The following is a 26,275-nucleotide window of genomic DNA, read 5'->3' on the forward strand; positions in this document are numbered from 1 at the left end:
TTTATTATTTTTTTTATTAAAAATTGTTAATAACTACAGCTACTTCCTTGACATCCATTTTTCTGACTGGTTTATGCAATATTGACAAATTCTTATTTGTTGTTTTGGTTTCCTACACTGGTTTCTCACTTTTGGTCTCCTGTCAACTTGGTTGCTGGCAACTAATTAGCTAATGTGTGTAACAAACATAATCAGGATTCAAATATAGACTGTTCTGGATAAAGGCATAGAAGAATCAATCACTCTACTGCAGAGGTTGGCAAACTCATCATAAAACATTCTGGTATTAACAGTTCCCTTTTTATTATTATAATAATCAAAATAATTTACAGAATTATTTATATCATATGATCTACTAAATATGTAAGAACAAATCAAAACTTTTGAACTGGCATTAAGACACCAGTGTACATTGATATATACACACAGTTTTAAATGTACTTCAAACTCTAGATAAACTCATTAAATTTAAAAAGATATTTAATAATTATAAATCCAAACTTGATTTATGCCAGACCCAATAGTACATGAAGAGGTCTTATTAGGTAGAGGAAATCTGCAAGCAATAACTTGTGAGCCACTTTTTAATTCCTTTGCCATTTTCAGCTCTAATTCTCCCATCTTAAAAATAAAAAAAATTAAAAAAATTATTATCAGTAACATTATTAACAAAAAAAAGAAAAGTTAAATGTTAAAAATTATATACTAATTGTGCAATTATATTAAATGTGTATATTAAGGAGATTCTATACCAGTAATGAAAATATTGTAAAATAACAAAATTTTTTATTTTGTTTTTTTATGTATAATTACTTATAACACTTTTATACAATGTAAAAATACAACAGAAACCAAAAGAAATGGGTAGAATAATTATTAAAGCTCATTACGGTAACAGGTTACAGTGTTGATTATTTCATCAATTTCTAATTTTTTGAATCTCATACAAAATAATTAAAAAAAAAAAAAATGTTTTTCATTCTTGTTATACAAGGTGTAGTTCAAAAGTAAGGGCTGATAAATTTAAAATGAGAACAGTTAAAAAAATTAAAAATTTATCAATGGCTTTAAATAATTACATGTTTACTTTATTTTTCAACATAATCACAATTTCCTTCCAAAAATTTTTGATATCATGAAGCAAACTTCTTAAAACCAACTGCGTAAAATTCTGCTACCTGGGATTGTAGTCACTTTTGCACAGAGAATTTCAACTCTTCACTTTCCTTGAATCATTGTGATGCAGCCAGTTTTTGAGGTGTAGGATGAGATGGTAATCACTGGGCGCAAGATCAGAACTGTAAAGGGAATGATCAACAATCTCCCGTCACAATTTTTGAATTATTTCTGTTGTGCATGCAACTATGTGTGGACGTGCATTATTGTGAGGAAGAACAATTCCTGATCTCAGCATTTCCCATTGTCAGTTTTGAATGGGATGATGCAGTCTAGAAAGTGTTTCACAATGGACTTGTAATGTGATAGATGTCCCAAGTTCCATGAAATCAATCAAAGCACAACCTTTTGGTACCAGAATACAGTTTCCATTATTTTCCTTCAAGACTGGGCTTGTTTGAACTTTAGATGAACCGGAATGACGCCACTGCATGAAATATTGTTTTGTCTCAGCATTAATGTACGAAATTCACTATTCGTCACCAATGACAATACTGGAAAAAATTCATCTTCCTCATGGCTAAAGCTGTCAAGAAAAACATGTACAGATGTCATTTTGTGATCTTTGTGAACACCTATCAACATTTTCAGCACTCATTGTGCACACAGTTTATGACAGTCTGCAGTGTTAGTCACAATTCTCAACAATGTTGTCTTTGAAACTTCTTGAACATCTAGAGGAAGAATGCTAATCATAAAGTGACGATTTTTTCTCACTTTTATAATGAAAGACAAATAACCGACATTACTGTTAGCTATAATGGAAACTGGCAAAAATCTGGCTTTACATCCAAATATGATATTGGATACAACATTGAAGTTGTGACTGACTGGTCTTGTCATATTTTGTAGAGTTAGGATTTCCACATAAGACAATTTCATATAACACAGTAATTTATAAAAGAATGTTTTATAAAGTGTAGATATGAGCAAATGTAAGTTGTTAGTAGAAAAAATAAGTGGTCTGTTATTGTATGAATGATATTGTATTGATCAAGAATACAAGTAAAACTTTGAATGCCGCCTTTTCTGAAGATTGGATTTTTCACTTTTTCAAAGGCAAAATTTGATATAGATATCTCAAAAACTATTTAGGATAGAGCTTTGAAACTTTACACACTTGTTTATAAAATTATATGCCTGTTTTCTGGTATAATGGAGTATGTGTTACTTTTTAGAAATGAGGGGCATTTATTTATTCAAATTAGAATTATTTACATGATTTTTTATTAATTATATAACTTGATGAAAGAGAAAGATATATCATTAGAAATACCCAATTCTTTAATACTTTTTAAGGACTTCAAGATGAGACCAAATTCATAAAATTCTGTTCAGTAATTTTTAAATTATATTCATATTTGTATTTTTATGATTTTTCCAAAAAAAGGGGTAAAAAAAGCAAAAAAAAAAATTAGTGAGTCCAAAAGTAGTGCATTCCTATGTTTTAGAGGGCATTAAATATGAAAATAGCATTAAAAAACCTGAAGAAATACAAAAAATAAGATTTTCAGTAGGGAATCCCCTTAAATGTATAATTTTGGATGGAAGTTATAAACTGTTATCCAGCAGAGACATATGTTAAGATAAAAAAGACTGAAAGGAGGATGCAACCTACAGGTAGGAATAGACAGTAGATGAAGGTCTAATTTATTGTTCATAAAACTTACAATGAATTAGTTTCACGTTAGTTATTATAAAAAGGGAAATCTTTCATACTGCCTCAAATACAGTGCGATAAAGAAAAATATTTTAATAGGATAAAAAGATCATTAACATAAATTTTTATCTTCATATCATTAACAGTGGTATCAGAATTTATATAAATAGTCTGATTTTCTGAATCACTGATACCTTCAAATTTTTATTTTAAAATTATTCATCTTTATACACTGTCAGCATATAACATCATTCAAAAAAGGTAACTTTTCTATAAATTAAATAAATTGCTTTCTTTCTGTTTCTATCTATTCGAGGTATGGTTAAAAAATAACAAGAATTTTTTAATTTAGCACACTACCTTTTTGTCTAAGTTTGTCTTTTTCTTACGTATTGACATCACAGTTTATAGTGTGTATCAGTATTTTAGCCATATTAGATTCCTCGTTCAAATTTGACCCAAGTTAAGTAGATTTTATTACAATTTACATTTTGTTTCAAAATTAAAAAAAAAAAAAGATTTGTGATAAAAGATCATATTGAATTTCTAGTAACTTAAATTAAGGGATAAATTTAATGGTGTCATATAATTTTGGATTCAAAAAACTGAATAAATCATGTCCACAAACTGTATCCTTAGTAATTTTTGAGAAAATTATTATTCCTAAATACTGGTGTAGCAAAAGAGAATTTTTTACGTACAGCTACTTCATTAAATTAACAGAACACAAAAAACATTTTGCCACAAAATTTTGTACACAATGTAATCATAAGAAAATCAATTTAAATAACATCAACTAACATGAAGTTTTAAAAATTTCATTTTTATTAAGAAAAAAAAAACAGGCTAAAAAGTGGCAGCAAACACTATTATAGATTGTAAACTGAAACAGAAATCATTTTAATATTGGATAGCATCTAAAAACAAAAATCAATTAATAGAAACGAATAAAAAAAAACTATTACAAAACTTACTGTTAACAATAATTTCCATTTCTTTGTGAAACACCTGTAAATAACAATCGGGAAAGTAGTACTACACAAAAGTTACTAAGAAAAATTAAACAAATTAATCAGAATAATTAAAGTTTGATAGAGTTAGATTTTCATCTACTTTTTATTTTTCATTTCTATTATTTATAAGGCCTAATGATCTTACTTATGACTTGATGAACAGAAAGTATAAAGTTTTCTACAAAATTTAGTTTATCCTACGCGCAACACAGTTTTACTAAGAACCTAACAAACTATTACTCCTTGTACACTGAAGTTAATATTTTAAATGACAACTTGAATTTGCTTTTTGGGATGAGCCTAAGGGAAAGAGGGGTTTGTTAGAGGAATTCAGTTTTGGTTAGTAATAAATACAAAATTTATGTTTCTCATATATAGTTTTTTTTTTGTTATCTCTTAAGTTTAGTTTTTTTTAGTTTTTGTAAAGATTTTAAAAGAAATGATTTAATTAATACTTGATATATTGCAGATCACAATTTTTGTTTGTTTATAAGCTCAAGTAACATTGTAAATAAACATCATAAAAGATGTTGAATAAAAATTATTCTCTTATAGCAACTATAATCTTATATAATGAAAAAAGGACATTACAATTAATTAAATATCAAACATAATTTGATTATCATCATCAAGAAATTATAATAAAACAACTTAGACATATTTCTTGATTGCAATACAAATTCCCCATTTTAATTTAAATTATATAGAGTCCAGAAAGAGTTACAGATGCATGTTCATTATACACAAGATTTATATACTTTAATCAAGTAAAAATCTGAAGTAGTTAAAAACATTTTGTAGAAAATCTATTACAATAAATTTTAGTTTTATATCATGGTATAAAATTATACATAATACTGAAAACATCAATAATACACATGTTCATAGTACAAAATGTTTTGAAGTAATCACTAACATTTCAAGATGTAATATTGAAGATCTATTAAGATGACTTTTTTTTATTATAAGTAATTTATATTCCACTGTTAATTTAAAATTATATACAATCTTTGAATGGTTATATTTTAAAAGAAATTATCTCCTTTAGTCTTGCCGATGTGGATATGGGAACTGCTATTCCTTGTCGGTTCCAATAAAGACTCTTTTTGTGAAGCACATGCTGCAGAAGACTTGTCAATCAATTCTTGTTTGCTCTGTATTCTTCTGTAAGTCATCATTAATATTTATTATTTTGCAGTTCTTTGCAGAGGCTTTCATATTACATTTATCTTCCTTTACATCAAATACCTCTCTTGTCATTACTCAGGAGTATTTTTCTGATTCCAGCTGAAGAGCGACTGTCTTGAGTCATCTGGGTAGTATCAACAAATTCTGGCAGGCATGACAATGACAGATCATGGCAGGCATTTATATAGTAGCTCAACTTAGAGTAGAGGACTTCTTCATATTATGTTCATAATATGATGGAAGAAATCTAACAGAATTCAATTTGTCTCTGATATCTGGCTTAGGCTCCCATGATATCTCGACACCAAAAATATCTCTATTTTGAAAATGATCATTTAATTTTTGAAACTTATATTTAGAATTTTATTATTTATCGACTGTATTTTATCATCATTCTTTTTCTGCTCCTCAAATGTATTAGTATCTTCATCAAGTTTTAACTGTCGATTGCCTGTAAGAGCTTCATTTTCACTTACAAGTAGATCACACTTCTTTAAATGGTTTAAGAATGTTTCTTTAAAGATAGCTTCTTCACATTTATCTTTTCTAACCGGTTTTTTAATTCACATTCATGCTTGATATCTAGGTGATCTTGTTTTGGAAAAGCCAATATAATTTCTTGTTTTAACACAGCCAGCTGTTTTTCATAATGCATTTTTGTTTTGTTACTGATCTTGTTTCAGATTTTCATTTTCATTTCTTAAAAATGCATTAGTGAATTCTTGTTTTTCACACAATTCACTAAAATGTTCTAGTTTAGCCTTTTCTTCATCACAGTCTCAGTTCATTACAGTCAGTAGTTGTAAGATTGAAGAAAAATTTTATGTTCTTTTTCGATTACACTTAACCCTTTGATTCTTTTTTGATCTGGACATTCAAATCTGCAATCTCAGATTTATAATTGATAATTACTTCCCTTCTTTTAACTAATTTTTCATAACTGACAGTCAAATCGTATTTCATACTTTTCATAACTTTCTCCTGTACAGCGTATTTTATTATTCACTTCACATAATTCAGTTCCTAATATTTCTATATCTTCTTGGAACTGATGATTTTTTCCATTTAAATGTCTTACAATGTTTGCTATTTGTTTCTTGAATGCAGTTTAATTCAAGAATCTTTGTTTTTAACTTCTTTATAATGATGTCTTTCTCAGATATTTTTTGAACTGCATAAATAACTCCCCATCAATATCTAGCCATATTCCTTTAAATACTTTACTACTTAATCTAGTTTGATTATTATTAAATATTCTCATAAGTTTTGTTAACAAATTAATAAAATTATTTTTTGTGACATTTTTCTTTTATTTGCTATAAAAGTTATACAACGAAAGATAGAAAAAATAAAATCAACAAGGGATAATATCAAAAATTCAAATGTAGAATAATTTTTTTGCGCGGCAACAGAATTTTTTTATTTACAATAAATCATAAAATTATTGTTAACTTCTGATCCAAACAATTCATTAAAATACATTCACTGCTGGCTTTTCATCAGTGTATTAACCCTCTGTACTGAATTATTTTTTTGCCATTACCTTCTTAAATATACTAGTTGTAAGCATTTATGTATATGTCTTGGAATATCAAAAATTTGAGAAACTCCAAAAACACAATCACGTGCTAGCGCATGGTAAGCACGGGAGATGAAAAAGCAATGGATTTATACCACCCGTTTTCAACACTCAATCGCCCGTAGTTGAGCGTATTCGTAAACTTCTTACCTGTTCATGCTGGCAATTTATGTTAACTAATTTTCTAATCTTTTGAGTAGATAAAAATAATTTATTTCTTCATTTTACTAACACAGAAAGACCTTAGTTTGTGGATTTTTACTTATAAAAAGGCTGTGTAAAATTTACATGCAAAACATCTTAAGTTTATTCAGTATTTCCAGTAATTGATTTAATTTTTTTTATTTTACTTTTGTATCAGTTAGATTAATTTATTCTTTATTTTCATCTGATTTCATCTATAATCTGACTAGTTTATTACCTGAAAATTAGTTTTTACATAAATTCCTCTGAACATTTTAGAATAGATCTGACAAACAAGTAAAGAAACTGTACATTTATGTTTTAAACACATAATGAAATAATACATTGTTTATGTTAATGTTTTTATTTTTTTTAAATAGTAATAAAATTAAAAATATTTATGCGATGTACATTTTATTATAAATAACGCCCAAAATGTATTAATTTAATATGAAAATAATAGTATCAATATATAATAATAAAATCCAAATTTGGCAGCTAAGTAAATATGGAATTTTATTACAAGTGATGATATTTTGTTTCAAAATTATGAAAAAAGGATTTGCATTAAATTTTGTATTAAAATTGAATAAAATGATGTGATGAAGATTTTAGAGAAGGATTTTGGCAAGGATGTTATGTTAATAGCGGGGATTTATATTTGGACAAATAGTTTAAAGGAGGTCGTAAATATACTGAGAATGACAAAAGGGTTGGACATTCAAATTCATTAATGAAAATGTCGACAAAATAAAGGACATTGTGATTAATAATCATTGAATAAGTAGAATAGTTGCTGAACAGCTGGTGTGAATCTTTTGGCTCATGTGAAAATTGACTGACATTTTGGGTATGGACAAGTTTGGGTATGAGCAAAGTTTGTTCCAAAACTGATGAATTTTCAGCAAAAGCAACATAGCAAAAATGTCACAGAACAATTATTAGCTGACTTTGCTGAAAACTCAGAATTACACAAATATATAACAGGTGACAAAATGTGGATATATAGAAATGATACTGAAACAAAGGTCCAATTATTCCAATGGAAGCTCCATGAAGAACCATGTTCAAAAAAGACATCCCAAGTTTGATAGAATGGTAAGGTTCTCGCTTTTTTTTTTCTTTTTTTTATTACAACAGCGACATACATTATGAATTCTTACCATAGGTTGTATGATCAATAAACAATATTATTAAGCAGTTTTATGCCATTTACATGAGGCACTCTGAAAAAACTTACCACAAATATGAGCAAACAGTTCTTAGATTTTATACTACAATAATGTTCCAGCTCTCACTTCATTATTAATTGATAATTATTTAGCCAAAAATAACACCATACAGTGTTATAGAGATTCCACATTCTCCAGACATGGCACCCTGCAATATTTTCTTGATCTCAATGATTAAGAGAACATTAAAAGAACAATGATTTGAGACAATAGAAGAAATAAAGAATAAAATCGCTAAGTGAACTTAAAGACTTTTACTACCAAATTCTTTCCACAAATATTTTGAGGATTAGAAGAAATCTATTGGAGCAACATCAAAATAGAAGCAAATTGAAAAATATGCAAATTTGAAAAATTCAAAAATTCTCATTTTTATCACACCTCATATTATGTAAATTTTATATTTCAAATATGATAGTTGTATAATTATATTTTTTTATAAATCCTGCATTTTCCTGAGCCTTTATTCACACAGTCTAATTCCAGCTTCAGGTAAAGAAATTCAAGTCCAGTCACAAAGCAGAAGTCAAGGTATTATATAGTACAGTTCAAAATCAATCATGAATAATATAAATGTTGTGTACATATATTTTGAGGTATTTTATTTAAATTTAATTAGTGTATTTCTTTTTAATGCAATTTAATTTAATCGATCCAGAAAATGTCAAGATAAGTTTCTTTTTACATTTTATTTTATATTTTTATTCAAAACTATTAATATTAATTAATTTTTTATGTTAAGTAAATAATAAATATTCTATATAACAACAGTAATATTCAATAATAATAAATTTTACAAAATTAAATAGCATAATATGTATTCAAAATTATTATTTTTTATTTAAGTCTTCTCAATACTAGAAATCTCAGTAGACAAACCTGAAACCCTTCAAAATTGAATTGTTTAATTACTATTATTCATTTTTTATTTATAAAACATTTTTAAATCAAATTATTTTTTTTGCAAATAGGATGTTCCAACACTATGTTACGTATGTAAAAACAAAAGAAATAAACAAATTAAAGTAATTTTGTTTGGACATCTAGAGGCATTACATCTATGACTGACTTGTTCTTGAAAAAAGAACTCTAAAACATGTAATATCCCAACAAGTTTCTTTTTTTTTGTTATAGATTTATCCATTCAAACAAGTTAAAGCAAACATTCTATTGTTTAAGAGTAAGTTTTTTAGGAACATGTCTGAACATACATACTAAATACATGTATATGGAAGGGGGTCATAAGAATAATTGTTATATTTTTACATAATCCTAAGATTGTTTATAAACAGAGTAAAGAAGAAAGTATAAATTTACGACTACATAAAAATGTGTCAACTTTATAGCAGTTTTCATGAGAGATTAATTTAATTTTATAAATTTTATATTCAACACATTCCCAGTTATTTGAACCCAATTTAAACAGAACCCAGTTTGTTAGAAACAACTGAAAAAATATTTTTGAAATTTTAAATATTATTTACATGAGGGCAGAACAAATTAAAATATATGCAATATTTACCAAACATATTTACTGTATAATTCATGAAGTATGAAGGTATAAACCACAGGATGTTTTATCAAACTGCACTACAGATTATAGAATGCAAATGTGTTTATATTTATTCTTGTTAACAACAGGATCAGTAGTAATTTCTGAACTGATAATACAAGTATATGTCTTCTGTTCCAATATAGGTCTCTTACTAATTTTAATATGCAACAGTTTTGTTTCCATTTTCATTCATTTTTAGGCTAGTTAAATTAATAAGTCATACATCTACATTTATGTACAAATAAAATAAAATAAAAATTTACATCAGCGGTTAAGCAGTGCACACTGCTTCATCATATGTATTAAACAATTTTAAAAAAGAAAAAAAGATATTACCCCTTCTTTTCACATTGTTAAAATAATCAAATTTTAACAATCTGATTATTATTTATATTTTTAAATTCTTAATACATCTGATAAAGCGGTGCACACGCAAAAGCACTAATGTGAATTTAAAAAAAAAGAATAAGCAGAAAGTGATAGTTTTATTTAATAGACAGTGACACCAGTCAATAAACAACCACAGTCAAATATGAACTGGTTTAAACATGAAATGACAATTGATATATATTTATACCATATATGTGGTATATATATATATATATATATATATATATATATATGTGTGTGTGTGTGTGTGTGTGTGTATGTACACTGGGTGTTAATTTTAATCCCTACAGGCAATTTTCTCTTAAACTATGCACAATACAAAAAATAACCTAAACAAAAGTTATTATGACTGTAAGGGGAGACACTTCATGATCTCCTCATGACCTTCAACTTGACCATTATTTCAATTTTAACATGATTTTTTCAAATGGAATGACCTATTTTTGACCCCACTAATTAAAATAGCACAGAATTTTACATTAGAATATGTGGTCAAACATATGACCCAGCAACCATCAGAGATAGTGTTATACCGGTGCTGGATTCTTTTTGCAGATACTTACAGTCACTGGTTTCAAGGTTGTGGGAAAATGATTGCTATCTGGTAACATCTTTGAAATTCAGAAAATTTTTTTAATTGAATACCATATGTGATTAACTCTTAAACCATGAACTAGAAAAAATAAAACGTAATCTTAAAACATCATGACTAAATTCAAATATGTCGACGTAACATTTTTTGCTTTTTCCACTGGTGCTATTGAAAAAGATAATTCCATTTGAAAAACCTTGATAATCTAGGAACGACCTCCAAAGGGAACCTGAAGGTCATGGTCAAAGTCACCATCTGACGTCCTCCTCATCTCCACATAACTTCTGTAAAATACTTTTTATGCTATTTACACCATAGTAGTGAGAAAAATGGTCTGGAATATGAATACCACATTGTATGATCTTCAAAACATGTGACCCATACAACACTATCTCCTTCTGTATTCACTATGGTTAGCCATATGACCTTCAAAAAAGTTCCAAGGTCATATGTAAGACCACATATTCCAATATAATTTTTTTTGCTTTTTTCATTGATGGGGGTCAAAAAATATCATTCTATTTGGAAAAATTGGGTTAACCTTGAAATAATGGTGAAGGTCAATTTTAAGGTCACCATGAGATGTCCCTCCTCCAGTCTGAGTTACTTTCATTTAGGTAATTTTTTTTTGGATTAAGCGTAGTTGATGAGAAAAATCATCTGCTGTAATTAAATTGAAACACCTATATGTAGTTGAGTTATATTGACTGGTACTGTTGTTTATTTATTTGTGGTGTGTGCACTGTTTTGTCTTTTTATTTTCTGTACCTGGAATAGAATAGTTCTGCATTTAGCAATATACCAGTAAACAATGATGCTGTTTTCCTAATAAAAGATTGGAGACTGTTAGAAAGTTAATAATAATTGATATTTTGGGCAATGTAACTGTAAAATTTTATTTGATATTTTAACTATTTCAGATTGAATTAAAAAAAGAAAAACTTGAACATCATGGTACTAAAACATTTATCAACAGAAAAACAGAACATTAAATTATGAAAAACTTAATAAGGGACGGTTTTTGTTCACTCAACTGATTTTTTTTTTTTTTTTTGTTCACATAATATAGAGAAAAAGGACTTCTATAATCTAGAATTCCTATTCAGAATAAGCTGCTAACGGAAATTTTAGCTGCTAACTACTAATGGAAATGTTCCAGTGATAACTATAACAAATTTATAGTCTCTTATGAATAAGAATGGTGGAAAACCATACACACCATTCAGCTTTAAATATTTGTTGAGAGAAGTTATCGTCTGATGAAAAATGCAGGTAAACTTTTTTAAAACTGAATTTAAGGAAGTTATAAAGGATTATAATCCTAACCAATATAATTATAATGCTACCCAATAATTATATTTGGATTAAAATGCTACTGAAGCATTTTAAAATGTTTGGTTTTCATTACTGTAAAATAACTCTAAAAATCTTCAAGCATTACAAAATAGTAAACAAATGTTTTAATAGAATATTAAGCAAATCAAGCAAGCAGGTGGATGTCATTTAATTATTTGAATCGTGGTTTTAAAAAAAAATTGTACCTAGTGTAAAAATGTTTTTGGCTAGCAAAGGATTCCCTATGAGAACAATTTTAATAATTGAAAATGTATCAAAACATTAAAAAAATTTAGCAAGTAGTGATAATTGGTGAAATTCTCTCCATCCAATGTTAACAACCTGTTGAAACAAACGAGCAAAAATATTTTTTCCAGTTTTAAATGACATTGATCCCGAAGAATATTCCACAAATATATTTTTGGTAAGATAATAATATCTTGGATGTAACAAGACTAAGGATAAAAAATACAATAAAAGTTGGTTTCTAATAATAAACAACCAGTGTGATTCATTGATCAAATGTAGAAGAAACACATTACATGGTGTTACTTGTAGAAGAAATGGAAACTGGCACAGGCATAGATGAAAAAGATCCAGGAAAGATTTAATTCTTTAAAGGTAAAAGATTTCACTGTATTTTTTAACATTTATTTTATATTTTAGCCATGTTTAGATGCTTTTTTTCCTGTTTAGCCTTCGAGAATCACTGTCAGATATTATTTCAGAGGATGAGTGAGGATGGTATGTATGAGTGTAAGTGAACTGTCTTGTACAGTCTCAGGTCAACCACTACTGAGATGTGTGGTTAATTGAAACCCAACCACCAAAGAACACTGGTATCCATGATCTAGTATTCAAATCCAAATAAAAATAAATGCCTTTACTAAGATTTGAACGTTGGAACTCTCAACTTTGAAATCAGCTGATTTGTGAAAACGCATTCACATGTTTAGATGGTGTTATGTATTAAAATCTCTCTTCTATAATTATTCTCATTTCAGGTTTCATTATGGTTTGCTGAACAAACTGATAAATCAGTGTTCTTTCAAACACTATTATTTAAACAACACCATTACATACCCAAAAGACAAAAGAGAGAAACAAAAATGCAAAAGAAGATTTCTATTCTTTTTTCTAAAAAAATAAAATAATTGCAATATTTATATTCAGTATTTTGAATAGGCCTTCTACCTTTTAAATCATATCAAGTTTTTTAAATACACGTTTAATGAACTGCTTTCCTGAACAAAAAATGTTGTTTCTTAATAAATTAGCCTCTTGTTGGCTAAAACTTAGTAACTTAGTAAATACAGCTTATCTGAAATTGGCCTGTCTCCATTATTCAGATAACTACTTAATCTACTGTGCTAATTTATTTATAATGTTATCCTTGTGATCAGAGATGAAACATTTCATATAACATGGATTCTTTAAACAAACAAAACCAAATTTAAATAAACTTAATACTTAAATCATAACATTTTCAACTAAATTTGTTTACAATATTTTTATAGCAAAATTTCTAGGAAAATTAGTTACCATTTCATCAACACCAAATATGATGATATTTTTATATGGCATTAAAGATGTCTTCCAGAGATCACAACTGTAGAATTTTGTAAGATGGCTGACACCAGCTTTAAAGGCTGCAATTCTGGAGTACAACACGAGAAATGGATTTATTTCAACACCATGTGATATGAATCCAGATCGAGCTGCCGCAACTACCTACAACAAAAAAATAATAAAAATAGCAAAGAAATTAAAAAGATTAATAAATTTAAAAAATTATCATTAACAATAAATACACAATACAATCTACCAGTTTTCCAGTTATGCCAGGTCTAAGTGTGTCTCTCACTCGCTCTCTCTCTCTCTCTCTCTCTCTCTCCCTGGGTGTGTGTGTGTGTCTGTGTATGAGTGTGTGTGCGGAAAATGCAATTATTGCTATCAGCTTGTCAGGGCTGACACAGCTGCAGATGCAGTTAAATGTATGTGTAAATATACCAGTAAACATGAAAATCAGCTGATTTTGCATGGCAAGTTTAACCAATGTACTAACCATCGGGCTAGTTAACATTAAATATTATCTAAAATTAATTAGAATTTTGCTTCTTTTTTTTTGTCTTCAGTCATTTGACTGGTTTTAATGTAGCTCTCCAAGATTCCCTATCTAGTGCTAGTCGTTTCATTTCAGTATACCCCCTACATCCTACATCCCTAACAATTTGTTTTACATATTCCAAATGTTGCCTGCCTGAACAATTTTTTCCTTCTACATGTCCCTCCAGTATTAAAGCAACTATTCCAGGATGCCTTAATATGTGGTCTATAAGTCTGTCTCATCTTTTAACTATATTTTTCCAAATGCTTCTTTCTTCATCAATTCGCCGCAACACCTCTTCATTTGTCACTTTATCCACCCATCTGATTTTTAACATTCTCCTATAGCACTACATTTCAAAAGCTTCTAATCTTTTCTTCTCGGGTATTCCGATTGTCTAAGTTTCACTTCCATATAAAGCTACGCTCCAAACATATACTTTCAAAAATCTTTTCCTGACATTTAAATTAATTTTTGATGTAAACAAATTATATTTCTGATTGAAGGCTCATTTTGCTTGTGCTATTCAGCATTTTATATCACTCTAACTTTGTCCATCTTTAGTAATTCTACTTCCCAAATAATAAAATTCTTCTACCTCCATAATCTTTTCTCCTCCTATTTTCACATTCAGTGGTCCATCTTCGTTATTTCTACTACATTTCATTACTTTCGTTTTGTGCTTGTTTATTTTTATGCGGTAGTTCTTGCATAGGACTTCATCCAAGCTGTTCATTGTTCCTTCTAAATCCTTTTTACTCTCAGCTAGAATTACTATATCATCAGCAAATCGTAGCATCTTTATCTTTTTACCTTGTTCTGTTACTCCAGATCTAGATTGTTCTTTAACATCATTAACTGCTAGTTCTAAGTAAAGATTAAAAAGTAACGGGGATAGAGAACATCCTTCGGACTCCCTATCTTATTACGGCTTCTTCCTTATGCTCTCAATTATTACTGTTGCTGTTTGGTTCCTGTAAATGTTAGCAATTGTTTCTCTATCTCTGTATTTGAACCCTAATTTTTTTAAAATGCTGAACATTTTATTCCAGTCTACGCTATCGAATGCCTTTTCTAGATCTATAAACGCTAAGTATGTTGGTTTGTTTTTTTTTTTTAATCTTCCTTCTACTATTAATCTGAGGCCCAAAATTGCTTCCCTTGTCCCTATACTTTTCCTGAAACCAAATTGGTCTTCTCCTAACACTTCCTCTCTCCTCTCAATTCTTCTGTACAGAATTCTAGTTAAGATATTTGAAGCATGGCTAGTTAAGCTAATTGTTCTATATTCTTCACATTTATCTGCTCCTGCTTTCTTTGGTATAATGATTATAACACTCTTTTTTAAGTCTTACGTAACTTCCCCTTTTTCATAAATATTACACACCAGTTTGTATAATCTATCATCACTTCCTCACCTGCACTGCGCAGTAATTCTATAGGTATTCCGTCTATTCCAGGAGCCTTTCTGCCATTCAAATCTTTTAATGCTCTCTTAAATTTAGATCTCAGTATTGTTTCTGCCCTTTCATCCTCTTCGTCTTCCACTTCTTCCTTTATAACAACATTTTCTATTTCATTTCTTCCATATAACTCTTCAATATATTCCACCCACCTATCGACTTTGCCTTTCGTATTATAAATTGGTGTACCATCTTTGTTTAACATATTATTAGATTTTAATTTATGTACCCCAAAATTATCCTTAACTTTCCTGTATGCTCCGTCTATTTTACCAATGTGCATTTCTCTTTCCACTTCTGAACACTTTTCTTTAATCCAATCTTCTTTCACTAGTTTGCACTTCCTGTTTATAGTATTTCTTAATTGTCTATAGTTCCTTTTACTGTCTTCATCACTAGCATTCTTATATTCTCTACGTTCATCCATCAGCTGCAATATATAGTCTGAAATCCAAGGTTTTCTACCAGTTTTCTTTGTTCCACCTAAGTTTGCTTCTGCTGATTTAATAATTTCCTTTTTAACATTCTCCCATTTTGCTTATAATGAGAAATTAAAATGGATGAAAAAATGTGTTTAAATACTACTTTTTTAATTGATATTTACATTTTACTCATAACTTTCATTCTATAGCTACAAACATCTATCAAGAAAAAGCAATGAATTATTAGGCTTCATTATATCTCTATAATTTGCATCATGGTTTAGAAAAAGTTATTGAATAATTTGACATTAATCTACTAACTTTCTTTAGTCACAGATTTCTTGACTAGTATTGCAGTTTAAATATTACAGCAACATCAAGCTGTTTCTTGGAGTATTCCAGATTAGCTGAACTTCTCTCATAAGTCTGCTGTGCTCCATCAGCAGAAAAAGTCACCCCTTCAAACATCAAAAAACAAATTAATTATGTACTGACTGCATTGTCAACACACAGTCGTGTTCAATCAATCACGTTCAACCACATTTTTCAAAACCCTCTGGATTTTGAGAACTGATTTGGGTTTTCCATAAAAAATTACAAGGTTTGTCTTCTGGAAAATATTTTGATTAAAAGATTGGGGGAGAGGCCTTCCAGAAGGGATGACAATTTAAAAATAGCATATTTAACACTGCATATTTAGATTATTATTAAACCACGTTTAATTAGCTACTGTTTTTATTTCTTTTTTTAATCTTTGAGTTTTCCATAAAAAATTAGGGGGGATGTCTTCCAGAAAACTTTGAAATATTGAGGCCCCTCCAGAGGAGGTCAAAGTTTATAAATGGCATATTAACGCCAAAAATATGTATAAGAATAGTACATGCACATATATGATTGTAAAGAGCACTGTCAATTCACACATCTTGAACATACTAAATGGAAGGAATGTTGCTAAAAGTAAGTTGTAAATAAGTACTATTGAAGATAAATCTGTAAAAAAGAGAACGTAAAATTAGGATGAAGACTTAACATGTGATAATGCTCAGTCGATGGTGCAAGGCAGAGGCTTTGGGGCTATACCACATGAGCTAACTCAGCCAACCAGAGAATTTAGGAGTGAATTTTCACAAAAATAAAGGTACAAAAGGAGTGGATAAATCGAAAGTCTGTCAATTGATTCTCATAAATAAATAATTTTAAAATTAAATTTTATTTAAAAATTTTAATTTAACAATTATTTTTTTAAATGTAAATTTTATTCTATTTAAAAGAATAATTAATTTTAAAATTGATGTATTTGATTTCAAGTAATCTACCAATTCTGTTCGGTTGAATCCAGATTATTCACCCTTTGTTTGAGACCTGATTCAGGTCCTCCATCAAAAATTAGAGAGGAAATCTTTTAAGAAATATTTACTGAAACATCTGGGGCCTCCAGAAGTGATCGAAGTTTAGGATTGGCATATTTAACGTCAAAAGTACATATAAGAATAGTACATGCCCAAATATGTTTTAAAAGGGACTCGAGTTCTGAAGATTCACGTAACTTGAGAAAGAGAGAGAGAGAGAGAGAGATACTCCTGTCTAAACTGGTAGATTACTCCATCACCCTTACACTTTATTATACATCCTCTTTCAGTGATAACATAAAATGTTTTTTAATTTTGTTTTTTTAGAATTTGGCAACAAATAGGAAAAAAGTAAGGGTAATTTACCAACCTCTAATTTGGTATCAACCACTAAAAGTTAAATAAAATAGATCATCTAATGAAACAGTTTTTGAATCTGATACATTTGATAAGAGAACGGTAAAAAATAAAAAGTAATATCTAAAAAGAAAACTGGTCAAATTGAGAATCTTCATTTATTGAATTGTTTAAAAAAAATTTCAACAGTATGTTGTGAAAATGTATCCGTAACTTAAGTTATTTTTGGAAAGCAATTTATAAAATGTTTAATAAGAACATGTGTACACAGTGTCTATACTTTGAATACATTAACAAAGCAGATTACACTAACTAAGTCTCTCATCTAAGAATAAGAAGTTCAAATCTTGGGTTCTTGTTAGAGAAGAAAGGTTTAATTACATGATTAAAATATAATAAAATCTAACACTATTACTGTACAGAATGCTAAAATGTAAGAGTTTTAAGTAAGTAGGTAAGTTTGACTTAAATTTCAAATCTTAAAAAAATTCAAATTTTTTTAGTCACTGACATGTTATCCTCAATTCAATCCTATCAATTAACAGGATGTTACACATCAAAAGGTTCAGGTGTTGTTGAACCATCACATTCTATGGAGAATAGTTTGTAGTGTTGTTACCAAGGACTCTAATTATAATTATATTACTGACTTGGTCACTTACAATTCTTCCATCTCCACTACCAAGGTCAACACACTTCCCAGAACGACTGCGTGTTGACAATGCAGTCAGTACATTCTCTACTTGTTTTGTTGTGGCAGGTACATAGGGTAAACATATTCGTCTTAGAGCTGGTGACAAAAAAGGTATGCATACCACAGTAAGGCATACTGCTGCTCCCCCTGAAAAGATAAATATAATTTAAAACTGATTACATTTTTTTAGACGATTAACTTTCATAAACTAATCCAGTGGCGGTTTGTGGCTAAAATTAGTGGGGGTGCTGCTCCAAAAAAGTTTTTTCTGGGCCTTTTCAAGGCCATGGTTAGAGTTTTCTGTAAAATAAAAGAACTGAAAAAAATGAATCAAATAAAATAGCTGGAAGCAGGATAATAATCTAATTCTACACTTTATAACATTCAAGAATGTAGTACATGGTTAATTAAACATGGTTTATGTAGTACATTGTGCTTAAAAACCGAATAAATAATAAAATGTCAATAAGAATAATATTTTTTAGTAATAATATTATTACTAAAAAATAATATTATAACAATATTATTATTACTAAAAATATTATAATATTTTTTAGATAAAAAATTAATAAAATGTCTGCTTAAAAACACTGTAGTCCAATGGTGCTTAATTTAAATTTCTATGTACACAGAAACAAATACATAATTAGTTTTTACTAATTACCTTCTCTTTCGCCTTTCCAGCGTGTTTTTGGACAGATATGGCAATCAAAGAGCCCTTGCTTTCCGCCATCTTCTGATCACTACTGAAAAAACAACTAAACTACTTTCATATTCCTTCCACCAACTAAACTAGAAAAGGAAACGAACAAAAAACATTCCATACACACGCAGAGTAAAAAAAAATAAAACTACCTTCAACCAGAGTTGGCACTGTGGGAGTGACCGTGCTCTCTCTCTCTCTCTTGCAGCCTTGCATGCAGCTTCCTATGTGCGCATGTGCACAACAGTCAAACATCACGTCCCTGATAGTGTGAAGCACAGAGTTCTATATACAGATATTTGTATCTTTTTCATAAACTGGAGGAGGGCTACTGACATTAAGCTTAAGCATTATATATTGTACAAGTAAAAAGAAAGAATTAAAGAAAAAAGGACTCGTAATAAATGTTATCGATAATATCAAGTGGAAATAGGGGGTGCTGCCGTTTCACAGTGCCTATATGCGAGCCGCCACTGAACTGATCATATAGAAATGAAAGAAATATTTTGGAGAGACATTGTATCTCTCCAATACATGCATTTATATTGTAAATACATACATAAAAACTTTCATTTTTTTAAAGTATGCTGTTCCAAATCTCAAAAACTGGGAATAAACTTGGTGAAAAATTTTTTCAAGCAATGATAAATATTTTGCACAAAAGAACATAATTGTTACTTTAAACTACTAAATCAGTTTTAGACTCAAGATAATATAGCATCATGTTTAGGCCCAAACAGTGCAGATATTCTTATTTATGTAACAATTTTACAAGTAGTCTATATATTTTGGTGTTATACATATGTTATCTACAACTGTTCATTTCTTTATTCAGTTAATTATGTTTTTATCACTTTTTGAATTTTTCGTTTTATCTGTTATGTTTATTATTATTATTTATTTATCTTTATTTTATGTTTTATTCAAAAGTTTTTATGTTGTCTATTGAACAACACGAGGAAATGTGATCACAATTTTTAATAATTTAGAGAAGTTTTGGTATGGAATTTAATGCTTTTTCTTTCAGCAATAAGAACTTTTCTATTTAATCTATCAATAATTCAGATTTTATTTCCACAATTTATTAATTTTCAAACAAAAATCTTTAATAAGAATATGTATATACAGTAGCTGTATTTTGAATAAGTTAACAAAACAGATTACATTAACTTGAAGGTCTCTTATTTCAGGACAAGTTCACATCCTGGAATCTTATTAGAGAAGAAGAAGGATTTGGTTACATGATTAAAATATAATAAAATGTTACCATACAAAATGTTAAAATATACAAGTAACATTTTTATTAAAATATGAAATTCTTAAAAAAATCTCAAAAGAATCTATGTCAAATTTATTTATAATGAAAAATTGTTGAATAATGATATATAACAACCTAGTCCAAACAATGATTGTAGTAAGTAATATGGGATGATATTAGTAAAAAGAAAGAAGTTTCCCAGTAAAACAAAACAACCACATCAAATTATAAAAAGACTACTCTTATGGTATATGTATGTAGATGAGAAATTCATGAAATCTTTTTCTGTAAAAAATAATAGTTTTTATTTCAATAAAATAATAATAAAATTTTTCAAACAATAATATTGATACTCAATTTGCATTGAATAATTTTATTAACAAGTTAATAAAAATTAACAGTCAATAATGTCCAGTTAATAAAAGTTAACTGGTCAATTGTTTTTCAAAAAGTTAAAAATTGTACTTTAAATCTAAAAGGGTAAATAACCACATGACATTAATGAAATTAATGTCCCTATTGTAAAAGAAATCATAGATGTTATTATTCTACCTATCATAAATTTAATAACCAAATCTTATAAATGTACAATTTCCCATATAAAAAGATATGGCGAAGATGGAAATATACATAAATATAAATTGTTAGATGGGGCAGGATGGCATAACACAACTACGAAGGCCTAAAATGAAATGGAATGAGACCTGCACAAAAAAGAATAAGACAAATTCATTGCCTTAAGATTTTCATTGGTATTCCATTTCAAAAGAAAGTACTGTACTTGATTAACAAGATTATAGAGCAATTTCCTAAATCCATAATTTGAAAATGAATATGAATTACTTGGTACCACATACCATAATGCATACGGTGCCACTACTTACATTAGATGTGATATAGAAAATGCCACTCTCAGCTCCACCTCCACGGGCAATAAAATCCATAATATTGTAGTTAAAATCGGAAGTACAATAGTGTCCAGTATCTATAAACCACCAGCTGTCTTGCGGCCAACCTCAGTAATCCAAATACAATCTCACCCTGCGGTCTACTTGGGTGATTTTAATAGTCACCACGAGCAGCAGAAATATAAGGATTGTGATGTGAATGGTGAGACTTTAGTGAGATGGACTGAGGATGAGAATCTTAGTCTTGTCTTTGATGCTAAAGACAGATTTACTTTTAAATCAGCGACTTGAAGTCGGGAGTTTAACCCAGCTCTCACCCAATTGATACCCCAATTGAGGTTGTTTCACCTCAATTGACGGCAAAACTCAGCCGCTGCTAGTCACCCGAAAATTTTTCTACAACTTTCCTCACAGCCAGCACTGTTCAATTATTATAGAAGCAGGTAGCCAAATTCCACTCATGACCTCTGTACCCCGCCCTAGATGGAACTTTAAAAAGGCTAATTAGGAAAATTTTTTTCTACGGATCTGGATAAATGCCTAGGTTGGATATCACCCATCAGCAAAAATTACAGCAGATTTATTGGGGCAGTAACAAGTATCACTAAGAAGTGCATCCCTAGAGGGTTTTGCAGAGAATATACCCCAGGGTGTTCCCCTGGGGTATATTCTCTACCAAAGCTTCCTTGAGATGGGCGATCAAGAGGTGGCAGATGAGTTTCTCCATAACCTTGATGCTGCAAGACAACAGAAATGGTGGGAAGCCTGAACTTTCAGACCTCAAGTTGTTATACATGGACTCTGCTAAGAAAATTAGGAGGCAGAGTTCCTATTCAGAAATAAAAAGCAAATGTCTCCCCAAACACTGTAGTGTCCTACATAGTGGCAACATCCAGAGCACCAAGAGACAGAGCGTACACAATACGCTCACCCTTTTACACTTGAAGAGGTTGAGTCGGTGCTCAGATATCGCTCCAGGAAAAGCACCAGGATTCGATGGCATCAATACGTAATCCTATTAAACTGCGGAAAATATGCACAACTTTGGCTGGTCAGATTCTTCACCGACATAATGCAGACCGGTAGCATACCCAGAGAGTTAAAACAATCAAAGGTAGTAGGGTAGCCATCTTAAAACCAGGGGAAACCAACAAACTTACCTAAGAGCTAGAGGCCTATAGCATTGCTATCAGTGACATATAAATTACTAGAAAGGCTTATCTACAACAGAATCTGTCAGAGAATATTTGCTGTTATACAAGCTGGCTTAAGGCTAAAATGAAGTTGCACCAACCAAGTTCTCTCATTTACAATGCACATTGAAGTGGGGTTCCAAAGAAATCTTAAAACCTCTGCTTCATTCATTGATTTATCAGCCGTTTATGACACTGTCTGGAGAGAAGGCATGATTTTTAAGGTCCTCCGTGTAATCCCATGTAAATTAACAACTCGCCTGCTTAATAACATGCTGAATGACAGACTGTTCTAAATTATCATGGAAGCCGATATAAGCTCATCAAGGAAACTCAAGAACAGCCTGCCACAAGGGTCAGTACTTGCACCTCTCCTTTTCAGCCTCTATGTTGCAGACATGCCAAAGACAAGATCTAAAAAACATGGCTACACTGATGACTGGGTGCTAACATCAAAATGAAAATCATTTGAAGGGAACCCACTGGAGTGGTCTACTGGTGAACGTGTCTTCCCAAATCAGCTGATTTGGAAGTCGTGAGTTCCAGCATTCAAATTCTAGTAAAGTCAGTTATTTTTTACACGGACATGAATACTAGATCGTGGATTACCGATGTTCTTTGGTGGTTGGGTTTTAATTAACCACACATCTCAGGAATGGTCGAACTGAGACTATACAAGACTACACTTCATTTACACTCATACATATCATCCTCATTCATCCTCTGAAGTATTATCTGAACGGTAATTATCGAAGGCTAAACAGGAAAAAGAAAGAAAGATCATTTGAAGGGTTGGAGGAGGTCCTGATGGCCAACCTGGAGAAACTGGGAAGGTACTTCCGAAGATGGCAACCAAATGCTAGTACAACAGAGGTGTCATGCTTCCATCTAAATAACAAGTTCGCTAATAGGGAGCTTAAAATTGTATTCAAGAACACATGTCTCTTTCACAATAAGACACCAAAATACCTAGGCATGACACTTGATAGAACACTTTCATTTAAGGAGCACATAATGAAAACTGCAGAGAAATTGAAAACAAGTAACAATATTATATATAAGCTTTGTGGAACAACACGGGGAGCATCGGCTTTCACTTTGCGCACATCGGCTCTGAACCTCGTCTTCTCAGCTGTGGAATATTGTGTGCCATTGTGGCTTAACAGTCCTTATGTTCATAGAATTGATGCCCAACTTAATAACACTATGAAAATGATTGCTGGGGTTATCAGGTCTACTCCTGTGGAATGGCTCCCAGTAATGAGCCACATACCAACCCCAATTCTGCGATGTTTGAACGTTCTTATAAGAGAGTAGAAGAAGATTATGGACAATCGTAACCTACCAATACATGAGGACATTGAGGATGCTAATCATGGTCGCCTTTGATCTACAAAGCCATCTATCAAAACAGCAATTGCTGCCACAGAGGAAGAATTCAACCTGACGCCTGGCATCAAGAATGGATCACAAAGCAGAATAACAAAATTCCATGTATTACTCAAAAGCCGCTGGGTTTTAAATTGCCATATAAGACATGATCAACATTAAACAGAATACGAACTCAGCATGGTAGGTGCGCCTATTTCCTGTATAAATGGGATAAAACACGAACGCCCCTTTGCGAGTGTGGTGAAAATCAAACTGTTAAACACATCATAGACATCAGCCCTAGGGCTGATGTCTAGCTTATGAAGGGACTCCTAAAGATTTCCTAATGGCGACTCCAGAATCAGTAGCTTATATTAATTTGTTAGATGTTTGTTTGTAATTTTTGACTGTAATTGGTGTTGTGTCTTGGTGCCATACGCTAAATAAATAAATATTTGAAAAAAAAGTTCAATGAACTTTCAAATCAAGAAAAACAAAATATACGGATAAATTCTGGTACAGTTTTAAGAAAAATTTGACCTCTGATACAGATATTTCGTAGTATTTAGAAAATATTTAGATAATACTAAGACAGAAAAGTTTCCTTTTCTTTTTTTTATAAACGTACAATTTATCTGCATTTCTTAGTTTCATCATATAACTGAATCATCACATGTTAACATGTTTTGGATACATTCCATTTTCAAAACTCATTCTAAACACTACATAAAGCCTTACAAAGTAGAACTGCTAGTACAGCAAGATTTTAAAATGGAATATATCCAAAATGCGTCAACATGCCATTTTAATTATGATGAAGCTAAAAAAGGTACATAATTAATTGTACTCAATATAAAAATTATGATGATCTTCACAGAATAAAAATATATATTTAATAAATAATTTTCCTTTTCTATATTTTAATAAAAAATTTCATTTAGTTCTTCATTATCCATTAATGAAAAGAATTAAAAATTACTAATCAGAGGTGTTGCTTGCAGTTTGTGAAACTCATTTGTAACTAACTGTATTCATATTAATAAAATTCATTTGCCCTAAGACAAAACAAGAAGTGCTTCAGAAAGTCTTCAGTTCCTTGTTACAAATGTTAGAATGACAATGCTAAAAAGGGCAGAAGGTAACACTCAAATCAATTACTCAATAATTTAATAGGTAAGAAATAAGGTGAAAATATGGCAACCCTAACTGGAAGATAAACCAGAGATCATGTTCTGAAAACCCATCTTGTTATGTTAACTACTACATAAACTGCCAGCCAATTGTTAATGACGCACTACAATATAAATATTTATTAATAATGACATAAAAATTTACAGATATTTTTATTAAAGCATTGTAGTCTAAGACAAATTATGTTCTTGATCATTATATTTATTCTGAATTTGAGTACAACCTTTTTTTCCCTTTCAACATAGGTATTTTCTATATTCATATAGCCAATTCCACTAGCTATAAGTATTGCAAAATTTCATGGTCTACAAGTAAATCTGACAGTTCTGGGTGAGAACAATATTTTTTACCTTTGTATTGCTTGTCAGTATATAGCTCATATACTAACGATCATGAATATAGTTCTATTCTGTAGTAAAAAACAACCCAAGAATATCAATCAGGCCACACTAATGAATGCATGATTACAATTATTTATTGTTTGAAACCCTTTTAAATCACTGAACATGAAGATCATACCAAGATAATTTTTGCAAAACCATATTTTCATGTTAATTATAAATACATATGTAATTTCCAGGGGTTTACCTGTTAAATAGGTAATAGCTAATGCAGCAGGATTCAATGATTTCACTTTTTTCTTTTCACTATCTATTAAGATGCCGTCCATTCTTAGGAACATCTATAATCAAAATAATAAACTATACGACATTGTTTTAAAAAACAAAGTAACTAGTACAATAGAAATAAAGTGCAAATGAACAAAAAGATATTACAAAATTAAATCAATTAACTCCGCGTTAGACAAGTGAAACTGATTTAACCTTTACTAGTGAACATAACCTTAATGTAATCTAGTCTAAACCAATGTAGGCTATCGCTATGAAGTACCCGAAAATTAGTTTTTTAAAACAACGTTTAAAGTAATTTAGGATTTCAAATTACTAATAGTGATACGAAACTTTATTAAAGATTAATATAATAAATCATATCCAAATTAAAAGTATTTGAAAAAAATAAATTTTCATTTAAGATAACCGCTTTTTATCCTATTCAAACTACGACCACATTCTTCAGAAAGCAATTAGTAGCTGATATATTTCTTTATATCGTTTTGTGGGCATTAATAATAAAGCAAAAAGGAGGTTCTGAATAGGCAGTAAACAGCTTTTCTTACGACCAACTCAGTCCTAGTCTTGTTTGCTGGTTCCCAAACAGTAAAGGAACACTGAAAAGGATGAAATGGCAACGGTCGAAGTCACTTTAAATAAGCCAATGATTAGGAATAAATTATTTTGTGATGGAAGGTTTACTTTCATTGCGGCTGCCATTTGTCTTAAATACAAATGGGGATCA

General features: G+C 29.9%; 1 protein-coding gene across 2 annotated transcripts; it reads right to left on the minus strand.

The window, feature by feature from the left end:
• Positions 1 to 284: 284 nt before the first annotated feature.
• On the minus strand, positions 285 to 25,863 carry LOC142324845 (ATP synthase subunit C lysine N-methyltransferase). 2 transcript variants are annotated; one of them, XM_075365887.1, is made up of 5 exons: positions 25,508 to 25,863; positions 18,264 to 18,442; positions 13,446 to 13,634; positions 3,811 to 3,844; positions 285 to 621 (listed from the first exon to the last, which is right to left on the minus strand). In XM_075365887.1, the coding sequence occupies exons 1-5, from the start codon at positions 25,599 to 25,601 to the stop codon at positions 542 to 544; spliced, it is 576 nt and encodes a 191-aa protein (XP_075222002.1). In that variant the 5' UTR covers positions 25,602 to 25,863; the 3' UTR covers positions 285 to 541. The 2 variants fall into 2 exon arrangements, with proteins under 2 accessions (XP_075222002.1, XP_075222001.1); XM_075365886.1 differs by lacking the exon at positions 3,811 to 3,844 and having other exon boundaries at positions 25,508 to 25,789.
• Between the last annotated feature and the right edge of the window lie 412 nt (positions 25,864 to 26,275).

The sequence above is a fragment of the Lycorma delicatula genome, chromosome 5, assembly GCF_047948215.1.
Source record: "Lycorma delicatula isolate Av1 chromosome 5, ASM4794821v1, whole genome shotgun sequence".
NCBI lineage: Eukaryota > Metazoa > Arthropoda > Insecta > Hemiptera > Fulgoridae > Lycorma > Lycorma delicatula.

Bases quoted from the DNA above. Each gene is read 5' to 3' on its own strand.
- LOC142324845 (XM_075365886.1), bottom strand. From the start codon at position 25,601: ATGTTCCTAAGAATGGACGGCATCTTAATAGATAGTGAAAAGAAAAAA. The intron at 13,635-18,263 runs GTAAGTGACCAA...TTTTTGTTGTAG, and splicing joins GTAGTGGAGATGGAAGAATT to GTAGTTGCGGCAGCTCGATC. The intron at 622-13,445 runs GTAACTAATTTT...TTTATTTTTAAG, and splicing joins TATTTGGTGTTGATGAAATG to ATGGGAGAATTAGAGCTGAA.